Raw genomic sequence first — 14,387 nt, forward strand, 5'->3', positions numbered from 1 at the left:
TTAAGCAGCAAGATGGAACAGGGAGTCGAGCCGATTTTGAAAAAATCCTTATCGGCCTACAGGGAGGAGGTCCAGCTCCTAGCAGCATGGTGCGCTGACAACAACCTGGCCCTTAACTCCAAGAAGACCAAGGAGCTCATTGTAGACTTCAGGAAGTCCAGGGGCGGCACGCACACCCCCATCCACATCAACGGGACGGAGGTGGAACGTGTTTCTAGCTTCAGGTTCCTGGGTGTTAACATCTCCGATGACCTCTCTTGGACCCACAATACCTCAACTCTGATCAAGAAGGCTCACCAGCGTCTCTTCTTCCTGAGGAGACTGAAGAAGGTCCAACTGTCTCCTCAGATCTTGGTGAACTTCTACCGCTGCACCATCGAGAGCATCCTTACCGACTGTATCACAGTATGGTATGGCAACTGCTCTGTCTCCGACCGGAAGGCATTGCAGAGGGTGGTGAAAATTGCCCAACGCATCACCGGTTCCTCGCTCCCCTCCATTGAGTCTGTCCAAAGCAAGCGATGTCTGCGGAGGGCGCTCAGCATCGCCAAGGACTGCTCTCACCCCAACCATGGACTGTTTACCCTCCTACCATCCGGGAGGCGCTACAGGTCTCTCCGTTGCCGGAACAGCTTCTTCCCGGCGGCTGTCACTCTACTCAACAACGTACCTCGGTGACTGCCAATCACCCCCCCCCGGACACTCCTCCCACAGGAAAAACACTATGTCTGTATATATGCTAATGTAAATATTTATTCAAATCATATTCTATGTCGCTCTTCCAGGGAGATGCTAAATGCATTTCGTTGTCTCTGTACTGTACACGGACAATGACAATTAAAGTTGAATCTGAATCTGAATCTGAAATCCGTACATCCGTATTCTGATCGCAATTTCGTACAAAATACGGCAAATCCTTGGCAGCTCTGTCGTTGTTAGCCTGAGGAGCTGAGGAGCCCGCTGCCTCAAAAAGTCTGGCAGTATCATCAAAGACCCACATCATCCTGGCCACACACTCATCTCCCTGCTACCTTCAGGTAGAAGGTACAGGAGCCTGAAGACTGCAACAACCAGGTTCAGGAATAGCTACTTCCCCACAGCCATCAGGCTATTAAACCTGGCTCGGACAAAACTCTGATTATTCTGAAGAAGGGTTTCGGCCCGAAACGTCGCCTATTTCCTTCGCTCCATAGATGGTGCTGCACCCGCTGAGTTTCCCCAGCAATTGTGTGTACCTCTGATTATTAATAACCACTTTCTGCTATTTGCACTTAATCAGTTTATTTATTCATGTGTGTATATATTTATATCATGGTATATGGACACACTGATCTGTTTTGTAGTAAATGCCTACTATGTTCTGTGTGCTGAAGCAAAGCAAGAATTTCATTGGGGAGTCTGCATCCTGGGGGCATGAACATCGAATTCTCCCAATTTTGTTAGTCCTGACTGTTTCCTCCCCTTCCTCAGTCCTCCTGCTGTCTCCTCCCATCCCCCAGCCTTCGGGCTCCTCCTCCTTTTTCCTTTCTTCTCCCCGCCCCCCCCCCACCCCCGATCAGTCTGAAGAAGGGTTTCGGCCCGAAACGTTGCCTATTTCCTTCGCTCCATAGATGCTGTTGCACCCGCTGAGTTTCTCCAGCTTTTTTGTCTACCAAGAATTTCATTGTCCTATACAGGGACACATGACAATAAATTCACTTGACTTGACGTGATTTATCAAATAAGAGAGTGGTTGTCTTACCGAGGGTCGTGCGAGGGTCCAGTCTGATCGAGGAGGATGAATTCGCACTGTAGCGCCGAGCCCTGGGAGAACTCCATCAGGCCGCTGACGGGGTTCTTGGATAGACAGGCGCGCAGCCGCTCGTTGGGCGTTAGGACGGGGTGCTGCTCGGCGTTGGGTTTCCCCGGCAACATGCCCTGCGGCAGGCCCACCACCCCGTCCTCGCCGCCCACGCAGTTGATGATGTTGAGGTTGTCGGGGATGTCGTCGGTCGCCCACTGGCAGTTTGCCGAGGTGTTGCCGTAGTAGTCCGAGCCGGCGTGGTTGGCTTTGTTGGTCTGTGCCGGCATCACGGTGGGCGAGGGCTTCACCACCTCCTCCTCCTCCTCCTCCTCCTCCTCCTGTTGGCCGTTGCCGATGTTGCTCTCCTCCTTCACCTGGATCTCGTCCACCGTCTCCGGCGCGGGGGCTGCGCTCTCGAGCGGCTCGGTGCTGATCACCGCCGGCGGCACCGCGCCGATCACGGCCGCGCCCAAGTCATGGAGCTTCCGCTTGCGCAGCAGGACCTCCTTCTTGCGGTCGGCCAGGGTCCAGATGTACGGCGAGGCCGTCTCCTTGCACAGGTCCCCCTGGTTCTCCAGCGACTGGAGGGTGGGGTTGATCTGCCGGGCCGACTTCAGCCCCACGTTCTTGGCGATGTCCAGGGCCGTGGCCTTGGTCTTCTCCAAGAGGAAGTGGAAGATCCTGTCCTTCTGGTTGTCCAGGTCCTCCATGCTGGCCGGCTCGCACCCGCTGCTCTCCGAGCTGTCCTCGTCTTCCTCTTTCTCCTGCTTGACCGGGCGGGATAAGCCTCCTCCCTCGGGAGCAGACCACTGTCTCTTGGCCTTGGCAGCGACCTCAGCGTCTCTGGGAAGACACCAGAGTGGGGGCGTCGTGCCCTCCTTCCTCACCCGGTTTTCCTCCAGGAGCCGGTACAAGACGTGGTTGGCCTCTTTCTTCTGAACGCCGAGCCTCCTGGCTATCTTGGGCGCCGTGAGGCTTTCACCGGGCCTGAGATCTCCCAGAACTCGCACCACGTCGTGCTGAGAGGTGCCGCCGGGGGAGCAGATGCTGAGGCCCGACAAGAGTCGACTGAGTCCCTCGTCTAATTCCGAGCTCTTGGTCCCGTTCTGGGGTGGGATGCGGGGGCGAGCGACAGGCAGCGGGCAGACCCGGTGGTGGTTCCAGCTCCTGGCCCTCGGCAGGGAGCAGTAAGGTGGCGGGTGGAAAACTCGCGGCCTCTGCTGGTACGAGCCCTGGTGCTGAACGACAAAGGCAGGAGCCTGGGCAATCTGGCTGGTGAGAAACTGGACCTGCTGGCTCCGGAACTGATCGGCCGACAGTCCTTGGCTGGAGGGAATAAAGGCTGGAGGAGCGGGGTCAGACTGCTGGCGGGAGTGGCTGTAGCGATTGCACTGCCGGTGACTAGTGGGTTTTTCTCTGTGTGATCTTCTGTCACCGTCAATACCTCTGCTCATGCTCTGTGGGGTGAGCTTTTGGCAGCAAGAAGCAGATTAGTCCAGCTGATCCGATCTCTTCTGCACACCTTGAAAGGAGAAAAGATTTTGGTTAACGCTCGGAAATAAAGCAACAACACTGAACAGACGCACACACACACGACCTACCGAGCTGACTGCTGCAACACCAAAAGCTTCCTCCCGCATCTCAAACACGCGTATAAACACAAGCATTCGCTGGTTTAAATCGAAGATAGACACACAAAATGCTGGAGTTACTCAGCGGGACAGGCAGCGTCCCTGGAGAGAATGGACGACCTTCTTCAGACTAGTCGGGGGGGGGAAAGAACATAGTCGCACCAGCCTCTCGTTCCCACCTAGCAGAATGGCCCGTTTCCTTTATCATTGTCACCTTTTTTTGTTGCATATCTTTCATTAACTTGTTCTATATCCCTCCACAACTATGTCTCGTTTCCCTCTTCCCTGACTAGTCTGAAGAAGGGTCTTGACACAAAACATCACCCATTCCTTCTCTCCAGAGATGCTGCCTGACCTGCTGAGTTACTCCAGCATCTTGTCTTTTTTCGTAAACCAGCGCCTACAGTTCCTTGTGTCGACATCTAACTCTTATCTGCTTGTCTCCCTTCATTCCATGCATATCTGTATGCCTCTTCAATGCCACGATTGTCTCTGCGGCCTGGGAAGAATTCACCAGCTCAGTAAATTTAGTTTAAGAAATACAGCGTGAAAACAGACCCTCTGGCCCAGCGAGTCCGCGCCGACCAGCGATCACCCCTACGCACGTCGTAGCCTACACGTTAGCGACAATTTACAGAGGCCAATTAACCTACAAGCACGCACATCTTTGGGACATGGGAGGAAGCCGGAGCACCCGGAGGAAACCCACGCAGTCACGAGGAGAAGGTGCAATCTCTGTACAGACAGGATCAAAGCAGCCGGATGGTGTCAACCTGGTGTCGAAGCTTTAACATAGAAACATAGAAAATAGGTGCAGGAGTAGAGGCCATTCGAGCCTGCACCGCCATTCAATATGATCATGGCTGATCATCCAACTCAGTATCCTGTACCTGCCTTCTCTCCATACCCCCTGATCCCTTTAGCCACAAGGGGCACATCTAACTCCCTCTTAAATATAGCCAATGAACTGTGGCCTCAACTACCTTCTGTGGCAGAGAATTCCACAGATTCACCACTCTCTGTGTGAAAAATGTTTTTCTCATCTCGGTCCTCTTATCCTTAAACTGTGTGACCCCTAGTTCTGGACTTCCCCAACATCGGGAACAATCTTCCTGCATCTAGCCTGTCCAACCCCTTAAGGATTTTGTACGTCTCTATAAGATCCCCCCTCAATCTTCTAAATTCTAGCAAGTACAAGCCGAGTCTATCCAGTCTTTCTTCATATGAAAGTCCTGCCATCCCAGGAATCAGTCTGGTGAACTTTCTCTGTACTCCCTCTATGGCAAGAGTGTATTTCCTCAGATTAGGAGACCAAAACTGTACGCAATGCTCCAGGTGTGGTCTCACCAAGACCCTGTACAACTGCAGTAGAACCTCCCAGCTCCTGTACTTAACTGTGGAATGAGGCTGAAACTCCAGCATGGAGACGGACAGGCCACGCGGTGAAATCAGTCCGTGCCATTTATCACGGAGAACAATGAACCACGAACGATGCTGTCACTACCATGACCACTTCGCGTTAAGCGAATAATTTACAGGCCCCTATCGCATCGCTAACTTGGACGTGAGCGATCATGGCGGCCTGCTGCAGCAGCAGCAGCAGCAGCGCAGGGCACAGCAAGACGCTGAACAGCCCTCTGACTGCAACTGCAGAGCAGGAAGGCCTTGGAATCTGCTCAAGCCCGCCTGCTCCCCACAGTGTCAAAGCACCTTCTGACGTCACTCAGAGCTGGTCGAATGAAGCCAAGTTTCAAGGACAAACTGGCAGCAGAAACCAGGACTGGTCTGCCTACATCTACTGCACACTGCTAAAAATATCCACAACCAGCACCAGTAAAACAGAGCGACAAAAATCACCTCAAATGCCATCGTGTATCTAAAGGCAAAGAATGTTTCAGAAGGAACTGCAGAGGCTGGAAAATGGAGTTTCTCCGGCACCTTTGTCTGCCTTCTAACGACAACAAAGAACCCATTTTATGGATCACCTTCCGGCCTAGATTTTTGGAATATCAATTCCTGGTAATGCCACTGCTATTTGCACGAGACATCATTCTCCAAATACACCTTCTCACTCCTGGAAAGACGACGAACATCAAGACAGGAGGCTCCCGGAGACTAGTTTAGTTTAGAGATAGAGTGTTAAACATGGCCCATCAGCCCACGCCGACCAGCGATCATCCCGTTCACACTAGTTATCCCACTTTCCCGTTCACTCCTTACACACGAGGGAGCAATTTACAGAGGGCCGATTGACCGACAGACCCGCACGTCTTGGGGGATGTGGGAGGAAACCCAGACGCTCGCAGGGAGAACGTGCAAACTCCACATAGAAAATAGGTGCAGGAGTAGGCCATTCGGCCCTTCGAGCCTGCACCTCCATTCAATATGATCATGGCTGATCATCCAACTCAGTATCCTGTACCTGCCTTCTCTCCATACCCCCAGATCCCTTTAGCCACAAGGGCCACATCTAACTCCCTCTTAAATATAACCAATGAACTGTGGCCTCAACTACCCTCTGTGGCAGAGAGTTCCACAGATTCACCACTCTCTGTGTGAAAATGTTTCTTCTCATCTCGGTCCTAAAGGATTTCCCCCTTATCCTTAAACTGTGACCCCTTGTTCTGGACTTCCCCAACATCGGGAACAATCTTCCTGCATCTAGCTTGTCCAACCCCTTAAGAATTTTGAAAGTTTCTATAAGATTCCCCCCTCAATCTTCTAAATTCTAGCGAGTACAAACCGAGTCTATCCAGTCTTTCTTCATATGAAAGTCCTGACATCCCAGGAATCAGTCTGGTGAACCTTCTCTGTACTCCCTCTATGGCAAGAATGTCTTTCCTCAGATTAGGAGACCAAAACTGTACGCAATACTCCAGGTGTGGTCTCACCAAGACCCTGTACAACTGCAGTAGAACCTCCCTGCTCCTATACTCAAGTCCTTTCGCTATGAATGCTAACATACCACAGACAACGGCCGAGGTCAGGAGCGCACCCAGGCTCCAAATCTAAACTGATAAGGGGATGCAGAAGTCAAATGGTCAGAAATGGGGAATCCTTGTAACTATCCTCTGCACCTGGCTCCCGTCAGCGGTGTTCGACAACATCCTCGTCCTCCCATGCACACTCTGGGACATCGTGCCCAATTGCAGTTTAATTAAAATGACTCACTGAAAATCTGCAGCCTTAATCACTTGCCTCCACCACCCTCCTCCCTCCAGAGAACAGAACAATTAAAGAATTTTTAGACAAGGCAATTGAAAATCTAATTACACTGACAAAACCTCGACGGAGCTGGGATCAATCTCGCATCGGATCAGGTAACAAGGATGCAGGAAAGTCAGCTAATAACTTGGAACATAATGCACAGGTGGGATGCAGTATTTGAACTGGAGATGGTGTTGGAGTCCATCAAGGGGATTTAACAGCTGGAACTTCTCAGTACCCCATCATGGCTGTGAATGTCCCGTACACCACTGTGTGCCTCCTGTTAAATACACAAAGGATAATCCAACCTAACTCCACAAAGCGCTGGAGTAACAGAACAGTAATGCACAGAACCGCTGCCTCACAGCACCAGAGACTCCGCTTCCATCATCACCTCGCTTACTGTCTGTGCGGAGTTTGCACGTTCTCCCTGTGACCGCGTGGGGTTCCGCCAGGTGCTCCAATTTCCTCCCTCATCCCAAAGACGTGCGTTAATTGACTCTCTGTAAATTGCCCCGAGTACGTGGACTCGGATAACTAGCATGAACGGCTAATCAATGGTCAGCATGAACTCGTTGGGTCGAAGGGCCTGTTGTCTATGCTGTATCTCTAAACTAAACTCAGCAGGTCAGGCAGCACCTCTGGAGAACATGGCAAGGTGACGTTTCGGTTCGGGATCCTTCTATAGACTGATAAGAGTCCTGGTCCAAAACGCACCTATCCATGTTCTCCACAGATGCTGCCTGACCCGCTGAGTTACTCCAGCACTCTGTGAAACGTCACCTATCCATGTTCTCCACAGATGCTGCCTGACCCGCTGAGATACTCCAGCACTCTATGAAACGTCACCTATCCATGTTCTCCACAGATGCTGCCTGACCCGCTGAGTTACTCCAGCACTCTGTGAAACGTCACCTATCCATGTTCCCCACAGATGCTGCCTGACCTGCTGAGTTACTTCAGCACTCTGTGAAACGTCACCTATCCATGTTCTCCACAGATGCTGCCTGAACCGCTGAGTTACTCCAACACTTTATGCCTTTTAATAAAATAAATCAGCATCTGCATTTCTTTGTACCTACATCGGGAACATAATACAAATGAACTGGAGGGCTGTGTAGCCCTGTAGCTATTCATTCAAACATAACGTTTTGACTTACATGGGCCTGTTCTTAAGTAATAAGTGTTAACCTTAAAAGAAACATACATTGAAGACGAGTATTTTAACTGCTGGAGGAACTCAGCTGGTCAGGCAGCATCTGCGGAGGGAAATGAACAGGAGACGTTTCCGATCAGGATTAAAGAAATATATACAATAGCCACAAAAGGCTGGAGGTAGACAAAAGTGCTGGAGAAACTCAGTGGGCGAGGCAGCATCTATGGAGCGAAGGAAATAGGCGATGTTTCGGGTCGAGACCCTTCTTCAGACTGACGTGGGGGTTGGGGCATGGGAAGAAGAAAGGAAGAGGCGGAGACAGTGGGAGAGCTGGGAAGGGGAGGGGAAAGAGGGAGAAAGCAGGGACTACCTGAAATTGGAGAAGTCAATGTTCATATCACTGGGGTGTAAACTGCCCAAGCAAAATATGTGGGTGCTGCTCCTCCAATTTACGGTGGGACTCACTCTGGCCATGGAGGAGGCCCAGGACAGAAAGGTCAGTGTGGGACCGGTCGACTTTGGAAGAGGAAGGATGAGGCTCCACAAACCTGTCTTCATCGATGGGTCGATGGTGGAATGGGAGGGGGAAGTTGCTGGAGTAACTCAGCGGGTCGGACAGCATCTCTGGTGAAAAGGAAGAGGTGACATTTCGGCTCGAGACCCTTTCACTGAGCAGGATTGCCATTGCTGCTCACACATGCGGGCTTTGTGCTGCCATGGGCAAGCAGTGGATTGATTCACAGGATGCATTTGTGGGACGGGGCAAGTCAAAACTACAGCCGCAATAAATCTGAAGGGGGATTGCTGAGAATTTTGTTAGGTTGGTGAGGATGATAAACTTGCTACCACTGGTCGTGGATGGGATACCTAGACCAGAAATGCATTCAAGGAGAAGAAAGGGAACACATGGAGACTTAAAAGTTTTTAAAAAATCATAAATATTAAGTGTTCTTCTCTGCAGATTCTTCCCGACTCGCTCCCAGTATATGGAAGCACAAGTATGACTGTATTAGGAACGGTTTAGATATGGGCCGAATGCAGACAAGGGGGACCAATGTAGCATGGGCAGGTTGGGCCGAAGGGCCAGCTTCCGCACTGTATCACTCTACGAATCCAAGGAACTGCAGATGCTGGAATCTTGAGCTTGAAACAAAATGCTGGAGGAACTCAGCAGGTCAGGCAACATCTGTGGAGGGAATGGACTGGCGACATGTTTGGGGGTCACACTGAGTGAGGAAGGGTCCCGACCTGAAATGTTGTTGGTTCATTTCCCTCCACAGAGGCTGCCTGACCCGCTGAGTTCCTCCAGCATTTTGTTTTTCATTTCCAGTGCTTTGTTTTTTTTCTCGGGTTTCCTAAAGTACATAAAAAAGAAAGGCAAATGATCATATGAATAAACAGTTCAATAAAGGCGGCTCAGTAAGATTCACACTGTACAGACACGTGGACCGATGGTGGCGCAGCGGGTAGAGCTGCTGCCTCACAGCACAGGAGACCCGGATTCCATCCTGACTACGGGTGCTGTCTGTACAGAGTTTGCACGTTCTCCCCGTTACCTGCGTGGGTTTTTTCCCTCAGAGATCTTCGGTTTCCTCCCACACTCCAAAAGCCCTAGTTAATTGGCTTGGTGATAGATGTAAAATTGGTGTGTGTCTGTGTGTGTGTGTGTGCGCGCGCGTCTGTGTGTGAGTGCGCGTCTGTGTGTGTGTGTGCGCATATGTATATGTGTGTGTGTGAGTGCGCGTCTGTGTGTGTGTGTGTGTGTGTGTGTGTGTGTGTGCGCGCGTCTGTGTGTGTGTGTTAACGTGCGGGGATCGCTGGTCCGTGCCTGTTTCTGTGCTCTATCTCTAGAATAAAAGAAACTAAAAGACTGAACAGCCTGTGCTGTAAATTCAACGATTCACCACTGGACAACAGACAATACAATAACAGCTTAAGAGAGAGATCTTCCAGTTTCCTAATCCATCTATTTTTGACTCCTTGATGTCAGCACAACACCATTGTGCCAGAAGTCTAGAGGCTGGTGCAAAAGCAGCTTGTATATTAGCACCAACACAAGCAGTGAAAGGGTTTAACACATATTTAGCAAGACCAATCTGGGAAAAAATAAATTCTGAGAAAGTCAGCTGAATGAATGACTACACCGCGTATAACACACCAATTAAACCACGGCAATATGCCCGCAGTTATTATAAACACCCACCTTTTAGAAGGACAAGGACTGTCACAGACAAATGGATATTTAAAACACTGCCCTCAATCACAGGAGGTGCGGAACAGCTCGTGCTGGAAACACACTGGGTGATGGCGTGACAGCAAAATCAACTTGTCTGACCAGTTGAATCTTCACTCTAAAGTGACTGCATCGGAGCAAGGAGGATTCAAAAACTCTGAAGATTCAATTTAGTTAATGGCCACAAGGAAATAGTTTTGTATACAAAGGTGTTACGCCCAGATTCTCACAGTTTGGCCCACTCCACTTAGAACATTCCTTGCAAATGAGCTTGTTTACTGGAACAACTTCCTGGTCACTAAACTCCAACTGTCTCTCAAGCAAAGACCACTGTACATCACAGGCCCCGATCAGCTTCAGATGTCCCTCTGTCGAGACCAAGTTTCGCTTTAGATTCCAGTCAGGGAGAACTGCTGGCTAATACGATCTTCAGAGGTACTTTACTGATTCCCCCCTCTCTCTCACTGGCTGTACACAGCAGAGACTCCACCTCCCCTTGGCTCAGGAGGGCCAACATACTCCAAATTGGTTTCACTTTCGGTTCATCCAAAAAGTCATGCACTAATCGCACTAATCGGCAAGAGTCCACATCTCCCTCAGGGATTGATTGCAATGTGGTCTCTGTGATTTCATCATCTTGCAACGGGTGGATCCCAAAATAAGTAATGGGGCTGTCCCACTATACAAGTCCACCCAAGAGCTCTCCTGAGTTTAAAAAAGAAATCAAACTCGTGGTAAGCACGTAGAATGTACGTAGCGGGTACGTCGGAGCTCGGGACGTCTCTTAGCGGCCCGTAACGCTAACGGCAGGTACTCGGGAAACGCGGTAAGCTCGGGTAGACTCGCGAAGATTTTTCAACATGTTGAAAAATGTCCACGAGAGCCCCGAGTACCTACGAGCGGCCATTACCGTAATTCTCCGAGTTCGAATCAGGGGAAACTCGGGCGAACTCTTGAAATAGCTCGTACAGTGGGACAGCCCCATAAGTAGGTTTATTGGCCAAGTATTCACATACAAGGAATTTGCCTTGGTGCTCCGCCCACAAGTAACAACATGACATATGTGACAGTGACGAATGACTCAGAAAACACTAACCATTAATAATAATAAAATATTAATGATAAAACACCATTGATCAAACATGTGAACCAACACAATACCAGATCAAAGGGAGGCTACAGATTTTTGGCTGTTGAGTAGAGCAACTACTCGTGGATAAAAACTGTTTTTATGTCTGGCTGTGGCAGCTTTGACCGTCCGGAGTCGCCTTCCAGAGGAAAGTGATTCAAAGAGTTTGTGGCCAGGGTGAGAGGGGGTCAGAGTTGATCTTGCCCGCTCGCTTCCTGGCCCTTGCTCATCAATGGAGGGAAGGTTGCAGCCAACAACCTTCTCAGCCGATCGGACGATTCCCTGCAGCCTCCAGGTGTCGTGCTTGGTGGCCGAGCCAAACCAGACCATGATGGAGAAGGTGAGGACAGACAAATGTGCGCATTAATTGCGACTACACCCACTACACAAATGCCATCCGACTTTCTAAATCTGGGAGCTTTTAAGGAGGGCAAATTAGTTTAGTTTAGAGATAAAATGCGGAAATAGGCCCTTCGGCCCACCGAGTCCGCGCCGACATCCTGTGAAATTCTTTACCACAGACAGCTGTGGCAGCCGGCAAAGGGTATTATTAAAGGCAGAGACAGATAGATTTGTGATTAGTACGGGTGTCAGGGGTTATGGAGGGAAGGTAGGAGAAGGGGGCGAGGAGGGAGAGATAGATCAGCCATGATTGAATAACGGGAATAGACTTGATGGGCCGAATGGTCTACTACTGCTCCTATCACTTATGACACTAATGGGCCTGTCCGTCTTGGCGTTTTTTTTCGGCAACTGCCGGCGTCATATCAGTGTCGCCAAAAGATTTCGAACATTTCAAAATCCAGCGGCGACAAAAAAAAACGTTGCGACGCATGAAAAAAGCACCGTGCGTCAATACGTTGCCACTCCCCGTCACCGCCGCATATTTATCGGTGACCATGATGCCAGCAGTCGGCGGAAAAAAATTGACAAGCAGGACAGGCCCGAAACACTATCCTCCACACACAAGTGACAATTTACAAGAAACCAAGACATATCAAACATAGAAAATAGGTGGAGGTCATTCGGCCCTTCGAGCCTGCACCGCCATTCAATATGATCATCCAACTCAGTATCCTGTACCTGCCTTCTCTCCATACCCCCTGATCCCTTTAGCCACAAGGGCCACATCTAACTCCCTCTTAAATATAGCCAATGAACTGTGGCCTCAACTACCTTCTATGGCAGAGAATTCCACAGATTCACCACTCTCTGTGTGTGAAAAATGTTTTTCTCATCTCGGTCCTAAAAGACTTCCCCCCTTATCCTTAAACTGCGTGACCCCTTGTTCTGGACTTCCCCAACAGCGGGAACAATCTTCTTGCATCTAGTCTGTCCAACCCCTTAAGAATGTTGTAAGTTTCTATAAGATCCCCCCTCAATCTTCTAAATTCTAGCGAGTACAAGCCGAGTTTATCCAGTCCTTCTTCATGTGAAAGTCCTGCCATCCCAGGAATCAGACTGGTGAACCTTCTCTGTACGAGAATGTCTTACAAGAATGTACTTACAAACCTGCACGTCTTTGGGGTGTGGGAGGAAACCGAGGACCCCAGAGAAAACCCACATGGTCACATGGAGAACACAGACAAGCACCCGCAGTCACGATGGAACCCAGGTTTCTGGCGCTGGAAGGCAGCAGTGCGCCCTGGCCTCTCCCCCTACTGGAAACATCCACTCTATCCAGGCCTTTCATTATTCGGGTGGCTTCAATGAGATGGCCTCTCTTCCTTCTCGGTGGGCTGAAGGGCTGATGCGCCGTGGAAAGTATCCTCACCTACGGAATCCTGGTGTGGTTTGCCAGCTGTACTGTGGCTGAGAGGAGGGCGCTGCAGGGAATTATAAAAACTGCGCAGCGCATTACAAACGCTAACCTGCCCTCCTTGGATGACATATACAAGGCCCGATGCTTGCGCAGGGCCATAAATATCAAGAAGGACACATCCCACCCTGCCAACCACCTTTTTACTCTGCTACCCTCGGGGAGGCGATTCAGGTCTCTGCAGGCTCGCACCGGTAGACTAAAAAATAGTTTCTACCCATGTGCGGTAAAAGAGCTTAACTCCAATAGTGAACACTGGGAAGCAAGAAGTAACTTCGAGGAATACCGCTAAATTCTTTTAAACTTTTTAAAAAATGTATCTATTATTTTACTATTAACTGTACATATGTGTATTGGTTGTTGTGTTGTATTTCTTTTAACGGAGGAGAAGCAAATGGAATTTCGTTGCTCAGTTTTGTGCAATGACAATAAACATATTCTATTCTATTCTGTGTCTGCACTGTATCTCTAAAGTGAAAACATGGGGAGGTGACCCATATCCGAGGACAGGGCCCGACGAATGTCACCTAACCATGTTCTCCACAGATGCTGCCTGACCCGCTGAGTTACTCCAGCACTCGGTGAAACATCACCTATCCATGTTCTCCACAGATGCTGCCTGACCCGCTGAGTTACTCCAGCACTCTGTGAAATGTCACCTATCCATGTTCTCCACAGATGCTGCCTGACCCGCTGAGTTACTCCAGCACTCTGTGAAACGTCACCTATGCATGTTCTCCACAGATGCTGCCTGACCCGCTGAGTAATGCCCGTCTCACTTAGGAAACCTGAACGGAAACCTCTGGAGACTTTGCGCCCCACCCAAGGTTTCTGTGCGGTTCCCGGAGGTTTTTGTCAATCTCCCTACCTGCTTCCACTACCTGCAACCTCTCGCAACCACCTGCAACCTCCGGAAACTGCACGGAAACCTTGGGTGGGGCGCAAAGTCTCCAGAGGTTTCCGTTCAGGTTTCCTAAGTGAGACAGGGGCATTAATCCAGCACTCTGTGAAATGTCACCTATCCATGTTCTCCACAGATGCTGCCTGACCCGCTGAGTTAATCCAGCACTCTGTGAAATGTCACCTATCCATGTTCTCCACAGATGCTGCCTGACCCGCTGAGTTAATCCAGCACTCTGTGAAATGTCACCTATCCATGTTCTCCACAGATGCTGCCTGACCCGCTGAGTTACTCCAGCACTCTGTCCACATTTGGACAAGGTTAGGAATGTCTGCTGTTTGGACAGACCTACAAATAACAAAACCCCAAAAGGGTTTTGTTTTAACATTGTATCCAAATCACATTTAATGTCAGTGGATGCGTTACTGATGAGCCCTGAAGCTAATAAACCCATTTTAACATACCCAAGGATAGCAAAAGTCAATGTTGTGAAATTGCCCGTGGTTTTCAAGGTCATTCAATCCTCAT

At 49.9% G+C, this 14,387-nt stretch overlaps 1 protein-coding gene across 1 annotated transcript in view; it reads right to left on the minus strand.

Annotated features, from left to right (window-relative positions):
• Nucleotides 1-14,387, minus strand: part of adar (adenosine deaminase RNA specific) — a 68,190-nt gene that overhangs the window by 17,213 nt on the left and 36,590 nt on the right. The window contains exon 2 of the mRNA XM_033015911.1: nt 1,742-3,305. Within this exon, the coding sequence (XP_032871802.1) occupies nt 1,742-3,237 (1,496 nt within the window). The 5' untranslated portion in view covers nt 3,238-3,305. The remainder of the gene's footprint in view (nt 1-1,741; nt 3,306-14,387) is intronic.

The sequence above is a fragment of the Amblyraja radiata genome, chromosome 47 (genome assembly GCF_010909765.2).
Source record: "Amblyraja radiata isolate CabotCenter1 chromosome 47, sAmbRad1.1.pri, whole genome shotgun sequence".
NCBI lineage: Eukaryota > Metazoa > Chordata > Chondrichthyes > Rajiformes > Rajidae > Amblyraja > Amblyraja radiata.